Below are 18,851 nucleotides of genomic sequence, written 5' to 3'. Positions count from 1 at the left end.
TTTTTACGAGCATGAAAATGTTTAAAAACAAAAAATATGTTTTCTACTTCTAATACAATGCACATTTATTTGAGTTTCATTCTTTGGCTCAATGACAACCCTGTTATGCAACCGCGACTGCATTATGTTTGTCTTCTCCCGGGCACCGTAGCTGCCGCAGCACTGTATATTACAGCAAAATCCTTCCGCTAATAAATATAGTTAGCTATGATTATCGTTTTTATTTCGTACGTGGAGACAGCATTTGAACTCATTTATAACTTTTATACTTGAATAGGGTATGGGGGAATTATAGACGCACTATAAATAATATTTGCGGCGGTAGCGAATATAGAGTTCAAACTGCGAAAGTAGATCGGCCGCATAAAGGCAGTTGACGTCGCCATCAGCGATCTTTCCAGTCGCATGCCGAGCTTGGATACGTATCATGTCTAACGATTCTGCTGATTACAACAGGTAAGTAAAATCACGTCGAGATCAAAATATTGTAACGATGCTTGCGTTAAAATTGTAGATTTTTCTCCTCGTCCCATATTTCGTCGATTGGCTGAATAGCAGCCTAGGCCCTGAGGCGGACCTTGCTAACGGGATGGGGTTGCTAACGGTTGGGCGGTATACGTTCACGATGGGTCCTTCAAACTAGGAAATGTGGGGGAAAGAACTCGATATTTTAAGTATGTTTTACGATACGTGATCTGCATTTCAAATTTAAATGTGAACAGGGTGGATCGTGTTCCCATAGCGTTGTCTGCTCACTATTCTCCGTTGACTGAGCAGGAGGGCAGTGTAGGCCCAACTGACCGACATGTTGGCACTATGAGCGAACAGCGGGTTTTATATTGAGATTTTCCTCAAATTATGTAAATGCATACGATTACAACATATCATTTATGGCGCGATGTGACCCCAAAGTCTAAACCCGAGTCCGAAACCTCGATTACATAACCGGCACATTTTTTTGGAATGTAGTCAACCGGGCTCGGCCCGGCTCGTGCAATTGGACGAGTGACGTGGTTATTACGGGAGTCATTTAGGGACAAGGACAACTGATAATTGCAAATGAAGTAGCGGAACTTTATTTATGGTATTGTTGTAATGTAACGTTCATCTGATAGGACTGCGCCATAGCTGAGCAGTTTTCACCGGACCACGTGGTCTGACCACGTGGTTGCAGGGGCTCAGTTAGTCATTCGGGGGGCCCAAGGCAAGCTCAGTCATGGGGCCCTCCCCATTTTTACTCAGGAATGATTTTCAATGGTATTTGGCATCAACTATTTGGATGATCAACTCTCTCCTTTGCAAATGTTTCTGAATGCGATGTGCTACAGATCATTGGGGGTTAACTAACAACTGTATCCCCTTGACGTTTTTAGTGTAATTGGTAATAGTAATCAGCATTTAATATAGTTAACCACTTCAACTACATCAATATGATTTTTTATGATTGAAAGTGTTTTGTCCACGTCTACTCATCCCCCTTGGCTGCCACAGACCACAGTGTTGCCGCTACCAAGAGTATCTGGTTCTAAGATGTTGTCATGGGGGGACAAAATGTAAAGTAGTTTTTATTCAAGCTGTTTTCTTTTTGCAATATCTAATCCACTACACTTCCTCACAGTGCATGAAGTCTTAACCTCCTTCTGATCAAATCTACTTGTTTGCAAAGGAGGGCATCAGAAGGAAGAGATTGATCATTTAAATCCTGCATGAAATATTAAAGTAGATAAAGACTAAAAACTTGGTGTGATCAATGGATTGCCCAGCTTTAGATACTCAACTCACTGATCATATTTTAAATGGAGGATGGACAATTGCTGGTTTGTCCAGTGGTAAATCCTCCACTGCATGGTTGCACATTGGCGCGACATGATTTAACACGTGTTTATCTTTACCGAATAACCGTGCCAACATTCCTCTAATTGTAAGTGCCAATGTAGCCAAAAAGCATTTACACTTCTCGATGGACCCAACTGTTTAGGGCAGATGGCTGCCCAACTGACAGGAAGAGGCTTGTCCAAGGTTCCTTCTATAGAGGGAGATTTTGCTTGCCTCGCTTGCTTAGTGCTCTTTCATACAGGGTCCATTTGGCATTTTATGTAGCGAAGTGTTGATTTATACCCCGCTCTGTTATGTCAGGTGCCTTAAGACAACTTCTATTAAGAATTGCTGCTATATAAATGCAATTGAATTTAATTGATGATTGACTTTGTCTTGGCAGCGACCATGTGGGGCCAGATGGAATGGAGCCAGATGGTGTCATCGAGGTACAAATACTTTTCAACAAATTAATACTGCAAGGTGCCAATACATATGTACTCATTTGTTTTTTGTTTTTTTGCCCTTCCCCAGAGCAACTGGAATGACATTACAGACAACTTTGATGACATGAACCTGAAGGAGACTCTTCTTCGGGGAATTTATGCATACGGTTTTGAGAAGCCTTCAGCCATTCAACAGAGGGCAATAATACCTTGCATCAAAGGTACAGTTATCTAATTTATTAGCAAAAAATAATAACTCTGGTATACATGAGTGAAATGATGCTTACCATCTTTCGGGACTTACCCAATAATGGGGATATTATTTTCTCGCTGATCACTCAACATTTAGTCAACATTTCCCTTTCTTCTGTTAAACCAAGATTATATTACAGCACACCACCAAAATAACACCATAAAGATTATATTGCTGCTGCCTGGTGGAATCATTCCTCCAAAATGTTTTTATCAGGACAGAAAGACACAAACATTGTATTGTTAGTTTGGACTATACCTGAAATCAGAGAATACTAGCAGTGTCCAAATTAGCCCCTACTCCAAGCCCATTTTAAAGATTGCTCACCAATGATTGAACATTGAATAGCTATGGGCAAAAATGCTGTCAAAGCACTCTTTTTAAAATTAAGAAAAATATATAAACTTTATTCTTTTTTAAAACCACTTATTTTTTTCTGATTTAACATCCGATTTAACTGGACATATGTGCTATCAACAATATTTAAAATTAATTTGAAGTAAGCAGACTACTATCACTTCAATGGCTGTATCAATAGCACAATGTGGATTCTGTCGTGAAATGTCATACACTACAACTTGTGTTCTTGCCGACAGCAACAATATACCAATATGTTCCTGGAGCCATTTAATCACATAAGTACTTGCGGTGAAAATATTGTACCTGTCCCACTTTATAGCCTGTGAAAATGTAAAGGTCATTGTAGTTATATTAGGTAGTGGTAGGAAAATGAAGCCTCGTTACCCAGTTGTGATTTTTTTTTTTTTTTTTTTTTTTTTCTCCCTCCGCTGGGTGGTACTCTTGGTTCAAAGCAGGGGTCTCAAACTCCAGTCCTTGGGTGCTGCAAACCTGCATGTTACACTCTTAAACACACCTGATTCCAATTTTCAAGCTCCTGCAGAGCTTGCTGATGAGCTACTAATTTGATTCAGGTGAGTTAATGACAGCATCAAAAACATGCAGGATTGCGGCCCTCGAGGACTGGAGTTTGAGACCCCTGGTTTAAAGGCAGAGGCGTGTGCAATGGAAATGTATTAAACTTCCACTGCATCTTTCTAAAACACAAGTGCCATCTAGAGGACCAAGAAACTAATTGGTTCATCAGGCTTCATGTTCCCATCGCTGATATTAGGTACTGTCTGATGAAAGACTTATTTTTTTTTAAGTGTGCTGTGACACAGTAGTTGGGGAACTCACTGACTTTAAAGTATTGACAAATGATACATGAATTGGTTGGTTATTTGCCCTACGTGATTCTGTATGCCCTTTTGCCATCAGGCTATGATGTCATTGCCCAAGCCCAGTCAGGCACTGGCAAGACGGCCACATTTGCCATCTCTATCTTGCAGCAGCTGGACATAGAGCAGAAGGAGACGCAAGCTCTGGTGTTGGCTCCCACCAGAGAGCTGGCTCAGCAGGTATGCTGTTCCTGAGGTCATGACTCTTGAATACCTCAGCAGTGTCTCAGACCTAGGCAGCACATTGAGGACACTGTTCAGATCGAAAAGGTACCGTTATCAACAGACTTGTGTCAATTCTGCTAATTTGACATTTAGCCCCCCCGCTGAGATTTGGTGTAGTCTCGGTCCATGACTGCACTGGTCTAAAAGGCGATCTGGCTTAACTTCCTCTGTCCTCTTGGGAATATGTCGGTGTGAATAACTGGGTGACGTCATGGCGCACCACCTTTCGGGACTGACTTCGTGTTGACCTTTTTGACGCACTGATCACCCTCCAGTCTGTCTAAATGTGCTGCCTTTTGTTTTTTGTTTTTTTTTTGTTTTTTTTTTTGGGTTGGTTGTTGTTGCTGATCTGTTTTGCTTGTCCTCTCCTCCCCCGCTCTCTAGATTCAGAAGGTCATTCTGGCTCTTGGTGACTACATGGGGGCGACTTGCCACGCCTGTATTGGAGGGACCAATCTCCGCAGTGAGATCCAAAAGCTTCAGGCCGAGGCCCCGCACATAGTTGTGGGAACACCTGGTCGAGTGTATGACATGCTCAACAGGAGACATCTGTGTGAGTGAGATGCGGGCTACTTTTATATTTAGCTAACAGATTGAATTCAAATGGGGCTGCGCAGTGGTTCGCACGTCCGGTTCAGGGACCAGAGTTCAATTACACCTTGGCCTGGCCTACCTGTGTGAAGTTTGCATGTTCTCCCCGAACCTGCGTGGGTTCTCCGGGCGCTTCGGCTTCTCACACTCAAAAACTTGCATGGCAGGTGAATTGGACATGCTAAATTTTCCATACATGTGATTGGGTACATGAATGGTTGTTTGGCCCGGGGTGCCCTGCCATTGGCTGGCAACCAGCAGGGTGTCCAGTGCTGGGATAGGCACCAGCAAGTTTGCGACCGTTGTGAAGATAAGCGGCTCTGGGAAATGGATGAATTAACTGCAAGCCAACATGATAACGTTGCCTTCTCACACAGCTCCAAAATGGATCAAGATGTTTGTTTTGGATGAAGCTGATGAGATGTTGAGTCGAGGTTTCAAAGATCAGATCTACGAGATCTTCCAGAAACTCAGCACAAACATTCAGGTTAGGCAATTAAGTTATTCCTTAACTACCTACTTTTAATTGGCAGTTTCCGTTAACGCGACGGGCATTCTATTATTGTTTTAGGTTGTCCTGCTCTCTGCCACCATGCCTACAGATGTGCTGGAGGTGACAAAGAAGTTCATGCGGGACCCCATCCGCATCTTGGTGAAGAAAGAAGAGCTTACCCTGGAGGGTATTAAGCAGTTCTACATAAATGTTGAGCGGGAGGTAAGTCTGGTAGAGGCCGTATTCATCTTGATGTGCCTTCTCTCTAAAGCACCCTGCTCAAACTGCAGATGCTGAGCCTCTCGGGGCTCGGCCAATGTGGGTGTGTAAGCATGGGTACACCAGGGAAGGAGATAAAAGCTCACGGCTTCGGAAATGAGACGTGGAGGGACCTCTTTCTTAATGTCCGCTGTCCATTGTCTCGAGATGCTGTGCAACAAGACTTTCAACTTGGGCCTAATTATGATTGACTTAGAAGTGCCTGGATTTTCTCTATTTGTGTGTGCGGCTCAGGAGTGGAAGCTGGACACGCTATGTGACCTCTACGAGACTCTGACCATCACCCAGGCTGTGATCTTCCTCAACACTAGAAGAAAAGTAGACTGGTTGACTGAGAAGATGCATGCTAGAGACTTCACCGTTTCTGCTCTGGTATGATTAGCGGCGCTTTATTTACAAGGGTGGGCAAACTACCCATTTATTAGTTTGATTTGAGGAATTAGTTTACTGATTTACTCTAAAAACAAATATTTGTTTAAAGAAAGGACAGTAGTTTTTTTTCACTTAGTACGAATAAGGTCTAACGCATATTGCATGTAAAAAATAGACAGTTTTATAAAAGCTTTTCATATTGGATGATTCAGATGATAAATCCAATTTTAATATTGGTTAAAAACTTAACTCTTTTTCATCAAATTTGATTCGTAGCTGTATTGTTAAAGGAATAAACAATAGCATGTACACAGTTTTATTGAGCAAATTGTTTTTTCATTATGGTTATTGAGAACAATAAGGCATTTAGTTGGTTTTCTTTGTTGGGGGGGGGGGGTCACTTTTTTAAAAGAAGCTCTTGATTTTTTTAGTTTTGTGTTTTTCTCCTCCACAGCATGGTGATATGGACCAGAAGGAGCGTGATGTCATTATGAGGGAATTTAGGTCAGGCTCAAGTAGAGTGTTGATCACTACTGATCTACTGGTTAGTATCAAGTTGTGCCCATTTTTACTCAGCCAAAGTAGCTTTCACCTCATGCTACGTTCACACAGCACAGAATATAGTTTGTTCACATAGCTGCGCGAGGAGAGGGGGGGGTGAGGTTGCTGTGTATACAGTTGATCGGGGAAGGAGAGCACCGCTTTGAGCTTTTCTGTGATGTAGTAGAGCCAATTCTTTCCTCCTACAGCGCTTTTATTGACTTTTTTTCCTTTCGTGTTCCTCTCCTTGCGTTAATACTAGTCTGACAGAAGAAGAAAGTTTCAAGGTCACATTTAAGTGGCCCATGCTGTTAGCGCCGCACTATCAGTCCTGGCACAGTAACTACAGTTGAACAGCTGTTAAAAATGGAAGTAAATACTGCACATAGCAGCTTTAGTATTGCATAGCGTCGCGTCTCCGCCAACCGCCCACTGCGATTCATCCCTGCCCCGTGTCAGATGTTGAACGTTGCTGAAGCCGATGGTGCAGTCACAAAGTCGGCAGTTTGTTTTTTGTTTTGTTTTTTTTTAATTATTATTATTAAATGAAATTTTGGTGACGGGGCAAAATGATTGAAATACCGCTTTGCATTAGGTGTCGCGGCGCTCCAAACGCGTCCAACGTGGTGCTTGTCATCCAATCTAAATTGACTGCAATGCAAAACAGTCCGCTTTTTCGGTGTGAGCTCAGCATGTGAGAAATCTCATGATACCGCACCAAACAAATGTCACAAGAAGGGTTTATATTGAGATGACAATCTATTCTCAAATTAATTGTGCATGAAATTGGCCATTTGGGCGATAATTTTTGTATAGGCGGTAAAATGGAAACAAGCTAATTGTGTACCCTATGCCTTCTTATGGATGAGGATTTAATTATTCTGCTTGTCAATGTTGATCAAGGTATATAAATGTACAATTTCAAGTGAAGCCGATCATTTCTAAAATGCAAATGTGGTGATAAGTAGCCCAAAGGTTTCCCAAAAATCCTGTGAAAGTCCCTCAATGACTTTGCGGCGTGAACCTTTGGGAGATTGGGGCTCGTCCTCCACAATGGCTTCCTCTAACATAGGAGTCTGTTACTTACACACGAGCCACATTAAAGTATTTCTATCAACTCTTAAACGCCATGATTCTTAGAACGTTTTGGACAACTTTGCTCATTCCGTTCCCAGGCTCGTGGAATTGATGTTCAGCAAGTGTCCCTGGTCATCAACTATGACCTTCCTACAAACCGAGAGAACTACATTCACAGGTAAGCGGAATTGTGAATTTAAATCAAGACGTTCTCCTGACTGCTGCGCCCTTCTCCAGAATCGGCCGCGGTGGCCGCTTTGGCCGAAAGGGCGTCGCCATCAACTTCGTCACCGAAGAAGACAAGAGGATTCTGCGTGACATTGAGACGTTTTACAATACTACGGTGGAGGAGATGCCCATGAATGTGGCAGATCTCATCTGAGCCTTTTGGTTTTCCTTTATAAAACGCAGTGATAGTTGACTGTACACTTGCATTGTGCTTATTATTCCAGAGGGTGGGGGAGGAAAAACAAAGAAAAGAAAAGAAAACAAAAAGAACGTATCGATGCTAAAGGTTGGATTTGGATATTTTCGCGAGGTGATTTCTATGGTAGTCCCTCTTGGACAGTTGTAGACTTCAAACCTCCACGATTTTGTCTGGTTGGAGCTACAAAGCCATGGGGTCTGTTATCGTGGTCCTTTTCAGGCATTTCTTTCCATGTTCTATTATAATGCGTATATTCGATGTGCTCCACCATTTAGTAACCTACTTGTGGACTAAAAGGTATAAGTGCTGTATAAAGTCTGCAAATTCTGTTATGCTAACATGTGCGATGTGTTGTGGGCCTGCTTACTAGAGGCGCTTGTCACGGTATTATATCTAATAGTAGATTTGTATTTGCTTTTTTGTGAATGTTTATTTAAATGTGTCATGTTTTCAACCGACTTGCTGTCAAGGATTTCTCAGTTCGGCCATAGTTTGCTGGTGTTTTACTCACAATAGAGTATTAGCATTTACAGACATGCACACCTCCCCCTGCACTACTTTTCACATCTCTCAAATTGTAAGAATGTCTTAATAAATTAATTGCTGTAAAAGCTACTGTTGTCGCTGTGGTCATAAGTCGCTGAGGGTGTAGAACTGGTCCGCCGTTCCACGGCCGAGGCAAAAACCGTACTGGTCCACCCATAAGAGCCTCGGATTTTCCGGACTCCGCTTCCCCGGAGGAATGTGGGTGGAATAGAAGAGGTCTGCGATGGACTCGCTTGATCGCTAAGTTTGAATGCTCTACTAAATTAGACATACAATTAATGTAGAGCTCTTAATGGCTTATTGTCTTCCGCTTCCGGCGTGCATGTGTGGAGATTGTAAGTTCGTTCGGGAAGACTAGGAGTGAGCCCCGACCGATGAACTGTGAGATAGTTGTGCAACGGTCCCTGCAGCCCCTGGCTCATGCTATTCATTTTCCATAGCCTCTTATCCACACAAAGGTCGCAGGCTTTTAGAAGAAAGCCTTCAAAGGTCGAGGTGCATAACCATTTTTCCCCCCTCCTAAATCTGCAGGCCATATTGAATTAGATATGGATTGTTTATAGAGCTGTTGGATTGTTTATAGAGTTGTTGAGGATTTTAACCCCTGGTTGTCTGGGGATTTTTCACCAACCTTATCACCCAACTTGGGCTGACTTTGAAAGGGTCATAACATTATCAAATGTCATTTTACTTTCAACCCCTCAAAATGTTCAGAATCGTCAGCCTAGATTTCACAGACGAGAATATGCAGATATAATGGATAAAGAATAGGTTTCCCTGCAGCAAAATTAAATCTTTCATGCAACATTTCCTTCATTCGAAGCCGTTTGTCAACTACAAGTCCCACAATGCATCACAAGAACTTTGCATTATGGGAGTTAGGCTAAGCCAGTCAAAAAAGTTGATGATAGGCTTGCAAATGTCAGAAATTGTCTGTGCCATTTTGCGCCACCCGGTGGTGTTGGGGTCTCGACACAAACATTTTTATTGAACCCTGTTAGCGAGTTGCCGTTGAAAAGGTTCATGCAAAATTTGAAGGGTATGCACAATAAAACATTGGGCTTCCAGAAAGTCCATTATTGACAATACAGTTTTTTAATGGCAGTAAATGAGCCTGACATGGGCCAAATATGACATCTGCAAGGGTGTACCTTTCGACCCCCGTTTGCAAGTGTTACATTTTGTTTTAGCCCCCTAGAATTTTTTTTGTATGCTTTGCCCTTTGATATCACACATCAAAAACCTCTTACTGAGTCGGGTCGAAATCTCCCCCAGGGGTTAAGGGACATGCTTTGTTTCGCAAACAAAATGGCTCACTGTGGAAAAGTTGCCCGTTTCAGTCCACAAACTGCTTACATTATCAGTCACATTCAACATTTTCCTTCTGCTTGTGGAATTTTACACGTGAGCCATGCAGATATTTTTGGACTCATTAAATATGTCGATCTTTTGGATTCCTATGAATCATCGTGAGGCACTCAAACCACTTTTGATTCATATGCCAGTGTAAACCAGTCAGTGCTTAAATTCATCCCTGTCTTTCCGAAAATGAAAGCAGGCAGAGTATGGGTGATTAAGAAATATTTGAAGGGGGGCACGTCATTTCTTGCTCAATATTTCTCTTTTCTGTTTTGATTTCCAGTCACGGTAGTTCACTGGAATATTATGGATTTTTTTTTTCCTGAATTTTACTTTCACCCAATACAGTTCACGTCTACACATGAGTGTTTGACCGTACATGGCGGGAAATACTCATCAGGAACATGACGCACGTAAAAACACAAGCAGTTTCACAGCTGACTTTTTGTCACAGGTTTTGTGACATCATGTCAGAAGCAGAAAAAAGATCGTCAAGAACTTGTGGCACAGCGTAATTCCGAGCCACTTCCTCAAGAATCAGCATCTTCTTCCTGTTAGGAAATTCCGAGTCTGGAAAGTCAGAAGTGGGCTCTGCTATCTCTGGAGCCAAAGTCAAAAAACAGTCGCATAAGCATTTTTAAAACAACTAGATTTAGCTTGTTTATAGATGTGTTGATGATTTGAATGGACAAAAACAAGCTTTGTTTCTCAAACAAAATAATCACTGAGGAAACGTTGGCCATTTTATGACATTGCTTTATTTTAGTCAACAAATCGCTTACATTATCGGTCACATTCAACATTTTCCTTCTCTTTGTGGAATTTTACACGAAGCCACACAGATATATTTGGACTCATTAGATCACAGGTGTCAAGATCTGGTCCTCAATGGCCAGAGTCCTTCATGTTTTCCGGGTTCTCGTCCTCGGAACACCTGAGTTACGGTAGCCCATCAGCGAGCTCCGTCGGAACTTGAAAATGATTTTCATCATTTGAACCACTTCCCCTTCGTATTGTGATGTAACACAGTCAATAGTCCTTTAGTTATTTTATTTGACTTAAGGCAGCATCTGATCTGTAGCCAACAAAATAAATATTTAATCAAGTACTCACTCAAGCATAAATTCACCCTTAGCCTTTCTTCACAAAAATGTCTGGCTCATGAATGATTGGGAAATATTTGAAAGGACACAGATGTGTTTACCTGCTCAGTTTTCCTCACTTCTGTTTTGAGTCATGCGAGTAATGACTCAGATAGTCATGACTTTTTTTTTTACTTCAACCCATTATATTTCATGACAGTATATTTGCGACTTCTACCTGTTTTTTGTCAAGATTGATTCTCCACTAATGGTCTACTTTGAACAAACGCACAGGTACAGTAAGGTGGATTTCATCAGCTGGCATTCTTATTGTATTTAACATCTTTCTTTTTTAGCTATGAAAACAGGTTGATGGCGTTAAAGACGACTTGTTTTAACAGAACATTTAACTGTCCAAAGTTAATAAAAAAAAAAAAGGTTTGTGTATTAGAAGAGTAAAACTAAATAGAGATTGTTTTGTACTTCAGACCAGAGACTGAGGAGACTTTTAAGTTAAGTCTGAATATGTACGCTACCTTGAACAGAAAGGAAAAACTCAAATTACCATTTTTGTTGTGATTTCATAAACGGCATTGCACTGTAAAAAAAATATAAAGAGAATATAAAGAAATAAAAGCTATTTATTAGGTGTAATTACTGTATGCCTGAGCTGCGCACTTTCACGAGGGTGTGGCCGAGGGAATGACGTCAGGAACATGACACACGTACAAAACACAAGCAAAGAAGAGTTTCACAAACTAAGTGAGAAGCTTGCGGTCACATCATTTCCTCACAGGTTTTTAGAGAATTTGTGGTCATTTGAAAAACACAATGACATTCTCTTTATTTTATGTTTAATTTGACAGCTGGGAGTAGCAACAGACAGCTTCAAACTTGTTTTTCTCGAGAATGTTTCACTATCTTGCCTTGAGTCGGCTGCCGCCTTCTACCGCCGGTATCCTAGGTTTTTACACGCAATTCCAAGCTGAAAATTGGCCAAGCGGTGGCCCGAATCACAAAAACCCGTAAGGTCGGTCACTTGTAATGGCGCCACCGTATTCTCACTCGAGCCATGCGCAACTTCAATAAAAAGCAGCGACGCAAGGGTAGCCATTGAGATGGTATCGACAAAGCAGAGAGATCTTCACAGCCGTGCAGTATAGCTTGCCAAGGAGTCCAGACGTCTTCTCCTTCACCTGCGGGTGTGTGGCCACCTTCCACAGGCTTTGGAGGTCCTCCACGTGGCCGTGAGAGGTAATCATCTGGTTATAGATGCACAGGTGATCAGGCGCCTTACCTTCCCCCGAGAAATACAAATGCTCCCGCGGCGACACGCCAACCGCCTTGGCGCAGATGCCCATGAACACATCGTCGATGTAAAGCGAGGCGTTGAGCGTCAGCGTGGCATGGTAGATCTTGTTGGCCACGTCGCCGGACACCACGTAGCCCGCTCCGGGCGTGTAGTCAGGGTATGACATCCACTGGTACATCTCGAGAGGTACGTAGTACTTACTGTCCTTACTGCGGTTCGGCGGCGCACCCCTGTGAACCCGGCCCACCCAGAAGTCAGAGACGCCCCGGTCTCTGACGTCCTGCAAGTACGCCACCAAGTTGGGAATGTGAACGAATACGTCGTCGTCGGCCGTCATGAGGAAGCGAGCGTGAGCGCAGCACCGATGCATCCAATGGAACTGCATGATCAGTTTCAGGGTCAAGTTGTGGAAGGAATCCAAAAAGTCCCGCTGGATCAAATCTCCGTGGCGACGGTCCTCGAGGTAGAGCTGCCTTTGAAGATCGGCGTGCGTGCCGTTGGGTCCCGTGGGCGCTCCTAAGGCGAACACCACCTTAACCGTCACCCCTAACGAGTCCAGGATGAAGGTCTCGTTACCCCAAGTAGATCTAATGGCCTCGCGCCTGGCCGTGTTCACCGGGGACGTTTTGACAAAAAGCAGAAGGAGGACGTCCTGGCCGGCGCATTTGTCCGGGTGATCCAGCAGGCTACGGAAGTTGGTGAAGCCCCTGGCCTGCTCGCGAGTGATGGTGAGGCTCTTGTTGATGTAGCTGAAGCGGTTCACCAGGAGGCGGTACGAGTAAGACTTGACGTGGTTCACCATGCCGTTGTCCCACCAAACCATGACCACCGACAGCACCAGAAAGGTGGTTATCAGCTGGAAAAATTGCATCTTCCATACCCGGCGGAATCTCCAAATCATCTCGTCACTTGCTCGGGGTAGTGAAGTTACAAAATCTCGGAGCTGTGTTACTGTGGCATCTCAGTGCAGCACTTAGCGTGTTTTCCATTTTAGGTGGTGATGATGGGAGTCACTGGGTCTGCTGGGAAACATCGTCCATCACAGAATAATAATGTCTTCCGAGCCACTTAGCAGTCAGACATTCATCTTCATCTGAGGGAAGAGAGCATATTGACTTTGTTGACAACTTTGACTGTGGTCACACAACAGAGTGTTATTGGGTAGTTATTGGAATTTGTGAAAACATAACAGTGGTTGTTTCTAGCTGCGCTTCACCTCTGTGGACGACGGAAATGTACTGTATAAAAGCACGCTGAGATCTTGGGGTTCCTTGTGATTGAGATGGCGGGGCCTTCTGGCCAGTTATTGCTATTAGGGCAGTGCTTCTCAATTATTGTTTGGCAAAGCCCCTTATAGTAAACAGACCCAACACACATACACAATACCATGACTGTGAGACCATTAGCTCTAAAACTGTACAAGTATACTACATAAACTTGCATTCTTTTCAATGCTAACAAAAGAAAAACAACAATAAACATCAACTTTCATTCATCAAATATTGAGTTTTAAACGTGTTTCTACAGGTTAGTCTGAAATTGAACACCCTGATATGCAGTGGTGGACTGTCAGGGCCAGCAAGGCCTTCTCTGCAGGCCTAACATAACTTGATATCATTATCATAAAAATAATAAAATAATAATCTCTCTCTCTCTCTCTCTCTCTCTATATATATATATATATATATATATATATATATATATATATATATATATATATATATATATATATATATATATATAATTATTCTCCATATTCTGTTCTCCTCGTGTCATATTCACTCCTTCCAGCATTGTAGTTTTAGGTTAGAGTTTTTATCCAATCAGAATTCAACTAACTTGTGTCACCAGACTGTCTGAAATCTGCCCGAGGCCTTCAGATCAACAGTGCGGGCGTCTGTTCACTGTAAGTGAAGGGAAACATATAGTTGATAGACAGTTGCGCGAGCCGATCATATCACAAGTTGTTGTTGGATGGATTGGAAGGGAGGCAGCGCTATGCAGAGCAACACAGTGCCTTGGTATTAACGGTGTAGAAAACAGCAGAGCCAGAGCCGGGGACCTTTAGCAGAAAAACTAATTATATCTACTGGCTTTAATTAGCCACAAATGGCTGAAGGAGAAGAAAACGTCAACCAAGTCATTGAAGTCTTCATGAGGAAATAAAAAAGAATAGATTTTGTGTTTGAATAAGTGTTTTGGGGATAGCGGTTTTGATGAGTGCAAGCATTTTATTTCTTTTTTCATTTTAAATATGTTTTTGTTATTTTATTTTGCCCATATTCAATTAATGGATATCACGTATGACGTGTAGTGAAATGATTTAACTGCTGATGCGAGTATATTTATGTTTAAATGCTCCGGAAAATAGCCTCTGTAGTACACAATAATGGTGATACAATGCCCAGTAATGCATATGTGTGATTTCTCCAGCCGTGGTGTCAGACTTGGTAGGACATCAATGAAGGCCTAAGCGTGAAATGCACGGAACGCCACCGCTGAAATGATTGCCGGCCGATCACGGCAGAGAACTGTTCACATTCTTATCTATGGGCCATTTGACAAAAGCATGGATCTGCCAAGGTAGATTAAACAACTTTAAACTGGTTCAAATTCGCTTATTCAATAGTATTTATTCATCTACGTACGTCAACCACATTTGAATATACTTGCAAATATGTTTAAACCTGCTTAAAAGCTAATTGCTAAAAACAAAATTTTCCTCCCCTAATGCCTATATCCTCGTCAACACCCCGTGGAACAAACGTTTTCAGCATTTAGCCGAAAAATACATTCTGATATATTTGCAAGTATGTTTGAACCTATTTGAAAAGCAGGGAGAGCAGCGGCATTGTGGAGTGTGAACCAAGCTGCAACAGATTTAAAGAAGCATGATATCATCAGAGGTGGGCATTTTACAATTTCATTTTCTGATCCCGATGGCACATTGACCCCCTTCCGGGGTCAACGGTCTGTCATTTTTGAAACTATACCCACACTGTACTTGTTGGTATGTCAGCCAAGTATAACAGTCTTCAGTCTTTGTCCCCAACTTAAAAAGAAAAAAAAAAACTTGCCCAAGGAAAATATCAATCAAATCTCCATCATCCTAAAACAAAAACCAAAACTCAACCATACAGTCGCCATGTCAATACTCATAAGGTAGACAAGCTTATGACAAAACACACTGAACCCCACACCACGATGTACAGTACGTTCCCTGACTGAATGAATACCTGACACGAGAGTGCAATAAGAAATCATGTCCTCTAGAGGGCGTTCATACCTGTGTGTTTTGCATAGGTTTCAACCTTTGGAGTAATTCTTGGAAAGGTCATTTACTAAAAGGGTTATATTTTTTTATTGTGAGCATATTTTATCTGTCAGATACTCTACAAGTAAAAAGCAAGGTTTTGCTAACCACTCCTCTATTGTGTCACAACATATTTACATATTAGCTACCTAGATCTTGTCCTGGCGTTAGCTGAACAAACACATTTACTATCACATAGTTTTGGAAATGGTAGCTATAACAGCTTTCCAAATGAGACTCTTTATTCTCGGTTTCTTTATTAACTGCTCAGTTATACCCATAATCAATGTAAAACTTACCGTAGTTAATGTTTAATCAGCTATGTGAGCCAAATGTCAACATATTTTACATGTCTGTGGGTTTTTATAGTGACAGGTGACATAAGACGTTGAAGGTGTTAATCTCGCTTGCCTTCATATTGCAAATCTTTATGTTTTATCATTCTCCTTTTTACGTTTTTATCCAAAAAACGTAATCCTTGGATCTAAGTTTAACAATCTTGGGCACTCCCTCTGCACTCTGCATCATCGCATAGAGTAGGTTGATATGTTACACAGCAAAAAATAAATTAATTAATAAAAAACAAAAATAAATAGTACACAAGGTAAATCTTGAAAATATAATTATAAATAGGCACGAATCGTTAAGTCATGTGGTTCAACTGCAGGTTAAGTTGTGCCTTATGAAAGTTTTGCATTCTCTATCCAAGCAAGTTATCCTTTCAATTTTAAGACAAATCAAATGGGCAATTTAGGAACACTGCACAACAAGCGATATTACAGGTAATTAGTGTTGAAACATTGCAGATGAAATGTTAATCAAAAATTCCCCGCCATGTCACAAGAACCATCAGAACAAAAATGATCTTCGGCATGTCCAAAAAAATGCTGAACTGTAAGCCAAGATAAAATTTACCCAGAGTTTGGCAACTTACATTTTTTTGCTGGTCTGACATTTGTTATTAGTCAGAGCCCCGCCCCCTTACCGTCATCGGTCTGTCATTTTTTCAAGCCAGACGAAATTGTAATCGTAGGCCTGTCAGTCCGTCTGTGTATTTTGCACAACTTTCCTCCACTACTAGAGGGGGACATTTGACCTTTTTTTTTTTTTAATTGAATTGAATTGAATCATTTACTGGTCTCCAACATCAGTCCTCCAGGGCCTGCTTTCTGGATCTTTTCCAGGTTTATGTTCCCAATACACCTAATTCAAATGATTAGGTCATCATCAAACTCTACAGGAGCTTGAAAATTAACCCAATCATTTGAATCAGGTGTGTTCGAGAAGGAAGCATTGAAAACACGGAAGAATTTGACGATATAGGACTGGAGTTTGAGACTTATGTGATTTAAACATGTAACACATAAACTTTTTTTTTTCTTCTTCCACACAAGCTATGAATTCTAACCTTACAGTTCATGCGATTTATTTTCGAATGAACCAAACCTTTGAATAAACGTTAATTGATTTCATTCCCACGATTAAAATCATAAACCTGACTGGACATATTGTAGATGCTTTACTCAAATCAGTTTGCAGTTGTCCGCTTTTTATTGTACTGTGGGTCCGCCGAGAAGTGAAAGCACGCTTGCGTGGAACAGTAACCACAAAAAAAGAGATTGGGAGGCTTTAGTGACAGGAAGGTTTTGAACGAAAGGGTTTTTTGGCAGACATTGGTATCTGAATGCAAAACGCCAACACAGCAAATGTTGCCTAACAAGGGAGGCCGGCGGGGTAAGTGGACGACCCTGTGAAAGCGCTGAGAGCCACGGAAAAGCCTGGGGGCCACAATGGGCGGCATCAGAACAATGCGACGGGTGAGAATGGCCTTCTTCCTGCACTCAAACCTGCCAGAGGACAGATGGTGATGTTTCCTGAGCTGCCTGGGACTCCCACCGCACCCTGAGAGCTTTTTAAACATCGCCAGTGGACGCGCGGTGCCTAATGGGGTCACTAGCTCAGAGTGGCTCTCTTTCACTGAGGGTAACGAGACACCCTACGAGCACCGCAGCAGTCACCCTTGTTTGCGCATCCCAATAAGAGCAACGAGACATCCTTCAACAAACTTCTGGCCGTTGGAGAGGACAAAAGAAAGCGCTCTTACCTCATCCTGGCAGCCCAATCCAGTAAACTGACTCGTGGTTTCGGGCAGGCTAGACTATTGACCGAGGGTGTTGCCGGGACCACTGTGACTCCACTATTACATCGGCGCGTGGAAAATACGGCGGCTCGGCTGAAGAAGGACCTTCCAAGCGTTTACGCGGCATCTAAAACAAGCACAGGAAATGTGCACCGCATACTTCCAAAGTCACCATTGGTATAAATAGAAGACTCACCCGAGGAGTGGCTCCAAGCGTCCTCCGTTTGCCACCATGTCTACAGTTTGGCATCAAGTTCGAGTGTTGTTTGCTTATTAGTTGCCCTTCATGTTTTTGCTCTGACTTGCTCTCTGTGTATGTGGAGTGTGTTGACTGAGCAGTCTAAATCTTGCCCGCCTCTCTCACTTCCCCCTAGGGGTGTGGGTGAGGGTGGAGCTGTAATCTAGTCGGCGCAATTAACTCCAATTCGGGGATTCTCGAACTGTTTGGCGAGGGCGGAGCTACACGCCGTCTAGAAGAGGCCATGACCACCCAGGGTCACGCTCTGCCCCCTCCTCATAGAGGAGAACATTTGATGTCAGTGACTTTCCTGGTATTTTTCACGCGCACGCAGTCTTCTACGGTCGTGCGATACGCGCTCGCAATCAGTGTTGGGCAAGTTACTTCAAAACTGTAATAAAATATTTAGTACTTGTTACCGTCATTTGAAAGTAATTAGTTATATTACGATACTACCTTTTACGTTTATGAAATGTCATGCATTACACTACTATATATTTCTCTCACCGCCACACTGGAAATCTGGATTTGCCATTCTAAATGTAGTTCATTATGCTCATTACACATCCAGTGGAAAGTTGGCTTAAGCCTAAAGACAGCACAAATCATTTCATCTGTATTGTATTATTGTATTGTAAACCTTTAAAGACCATATATATATTTTTTTTCAATTTAACCCCTTTATAACTTTGCTTCACCGCATAGTGATGCATTGAGAAGGAAGCATTGAAAACACGGAAGGCATAAACAGCGCGTTTCAAAATTTCAGTGTTTACATTCAAATTCAAGTTGAGTTGACTAGGTTAGGGACAGACGTTTCAAAATTAGATGGTTTGGGTGGCGCTAATGTTAGCAGCTAGCCTACATCATCATTATTGTGTTTAACGTACTATAGCTACAACAAACACGGCAGCCTCTGGAGAAGTGCCACCCCCATATAATATAATTGAATGATAACTAGACTTACGATTATATTTAAAACATACTGTTGGTCGCACATTTATTTGCACATTTTTGAAATTTATATTCATTTAATTTATTCCTTTTTCATGAAAAACGGTCTAAACCATACACAGTGCCTCTTAAGAGTCAAAACGTTAAATAA

The 18,851-nt window shown here is 42.1% G+C and overlaps 2 protein-coding genes and 3 non-coding genes across 7 annotated transcripts; 4 read left to right on the top strand and 1 right to left on the bottom strand.

Annotated features, from left to right (window-relative positions):
* The first annotated feature begins 305 nt into the window (after nucleotides 1-305).
* On the top strand, nucleotides 306-8,371 carry eif4a2 (eukaryotic translation initiation factor 4A2). Its single transcript, XM_088429776.1, has 11 exons — nucleotides 306-456; nucleotides 2,219-2,264; nucleotides 2,350-2,482; nucleotides 3,793-3,932; nucleotides 4,362-4,530; nucleotides 4,946-5,055; nucleotides 5,140-5,283; nucleotides 5,575-5,712; nucleotides 6,167-6,256; nucleotides 7,428-7,507; nucleotides 7,567-8,371. Exons 1-11 carry the CDS (start codon nucleotides 428-430, stop codon nucleotides 7,709-7,711), a joined length of 1,224 nt encoding a protein of 407 aa, XP_088285902.1. The 5' UTR covers nucleotides 306-427; the 3' UTR covers nucleotides 7,712-8,371.
* Nucleotides 2,531-2,601, top strand: LOC148415013 (small nucleolar RNA SNORD2). The gene has a single exon (XR_015867532.1). It is a non-coding gene; the product is annotated as a small nucleolar RNA SNORD2 (small nucleolar RNA).
* On the top strand, nucleotides 4,179-4,247 carry LOC148415012 (small nucleolar RNA SNORD2). Its single transcript, XR_015867533.1, has one exon. It is a non-coding gene; the product is annotated as a small nucleolar RNA SNORD2 (small nucleolar RNA).
* Nucleotides 5,318-5,503, top strand: LOC148415011 (small nucleolar RNA SNORA81). Its single transcript, XR_015867535.1, has one exon. It is a non-coding gene; the product is annotated as a small nucleolar RNA SNORA81 (small nucleolar RNA).
* Nucleotides 8,372-10,401: 2,030 nt separating the features above from the next.
* On the bottom strand, nucleotides 10,402-17,853 carry LOC148415009 (lactosylceramide 1,3-N-acetyl-beta-D-glucosaminyltransferase A-like). 3 transcript variants are annotated; one of them, XM_088429427.1, is made up of 3 exons: nucleotides 17,705-17,853; nucleotides 17,473-17,635; nucleotides 10,402-13,148 (listed from the first exon to the last, which is right to left on the bottom strand). In XM_088429427.1, exon 3 carries the CDS (start codon nucleotides 12,954-12,956, stop codon nucleotides 11,826-11,828), a length of 1,131 nt encoding a protein of 376 aa, XP_088285553.1. In that variant the 5' UTR covers nucleotides 12,957-13,148; nucleotides 17,473-17,635; nucleotides 17,705-17,853; the 3' UTR covers nucleotides 10,402-11,825. The 3 variants fall into 3 exon arrangements, with proteins under 3 accessions (XP_088285553.1, XP_088285554.1, XP_088285555.1); XM_088429428.1 differs by lacking the exon at nucleotides 17,705-17,853 and having other exon boundaries at nucleotides 17,473-17,667; XM_088429429.1 differs by lacking the exons at nucleotides 17,473-17,635; nucleotides 17,705-17,853 and adding an exon at nucleotides 13,895-13,915.
* Nucleotides 17,854-18,851: the final 998 nt, after the last annotated feature.

This window comes from Hippichthys cyanospilos, chromosome 12 (genome assembly GCF_059441005.1).
Source record: "Hippichthys cyanospilos isolate Australia breed blue-spotted pipefish chromosome 12, RoL_Hcya_1.0, whole genome shotgun sequence".
In the NCBI taxonomy this organism is placed as follows: domain Eukaryota; kingdom Metazoa; phylum Chordata; class Actinopteri; order Syngnathiformes; family Syngnathidae; genus Hippichthys; species Hippichthys cyanospilos.
This window is presented reverse-complemented; position numbering and strand designations above follow the sequence as displayed.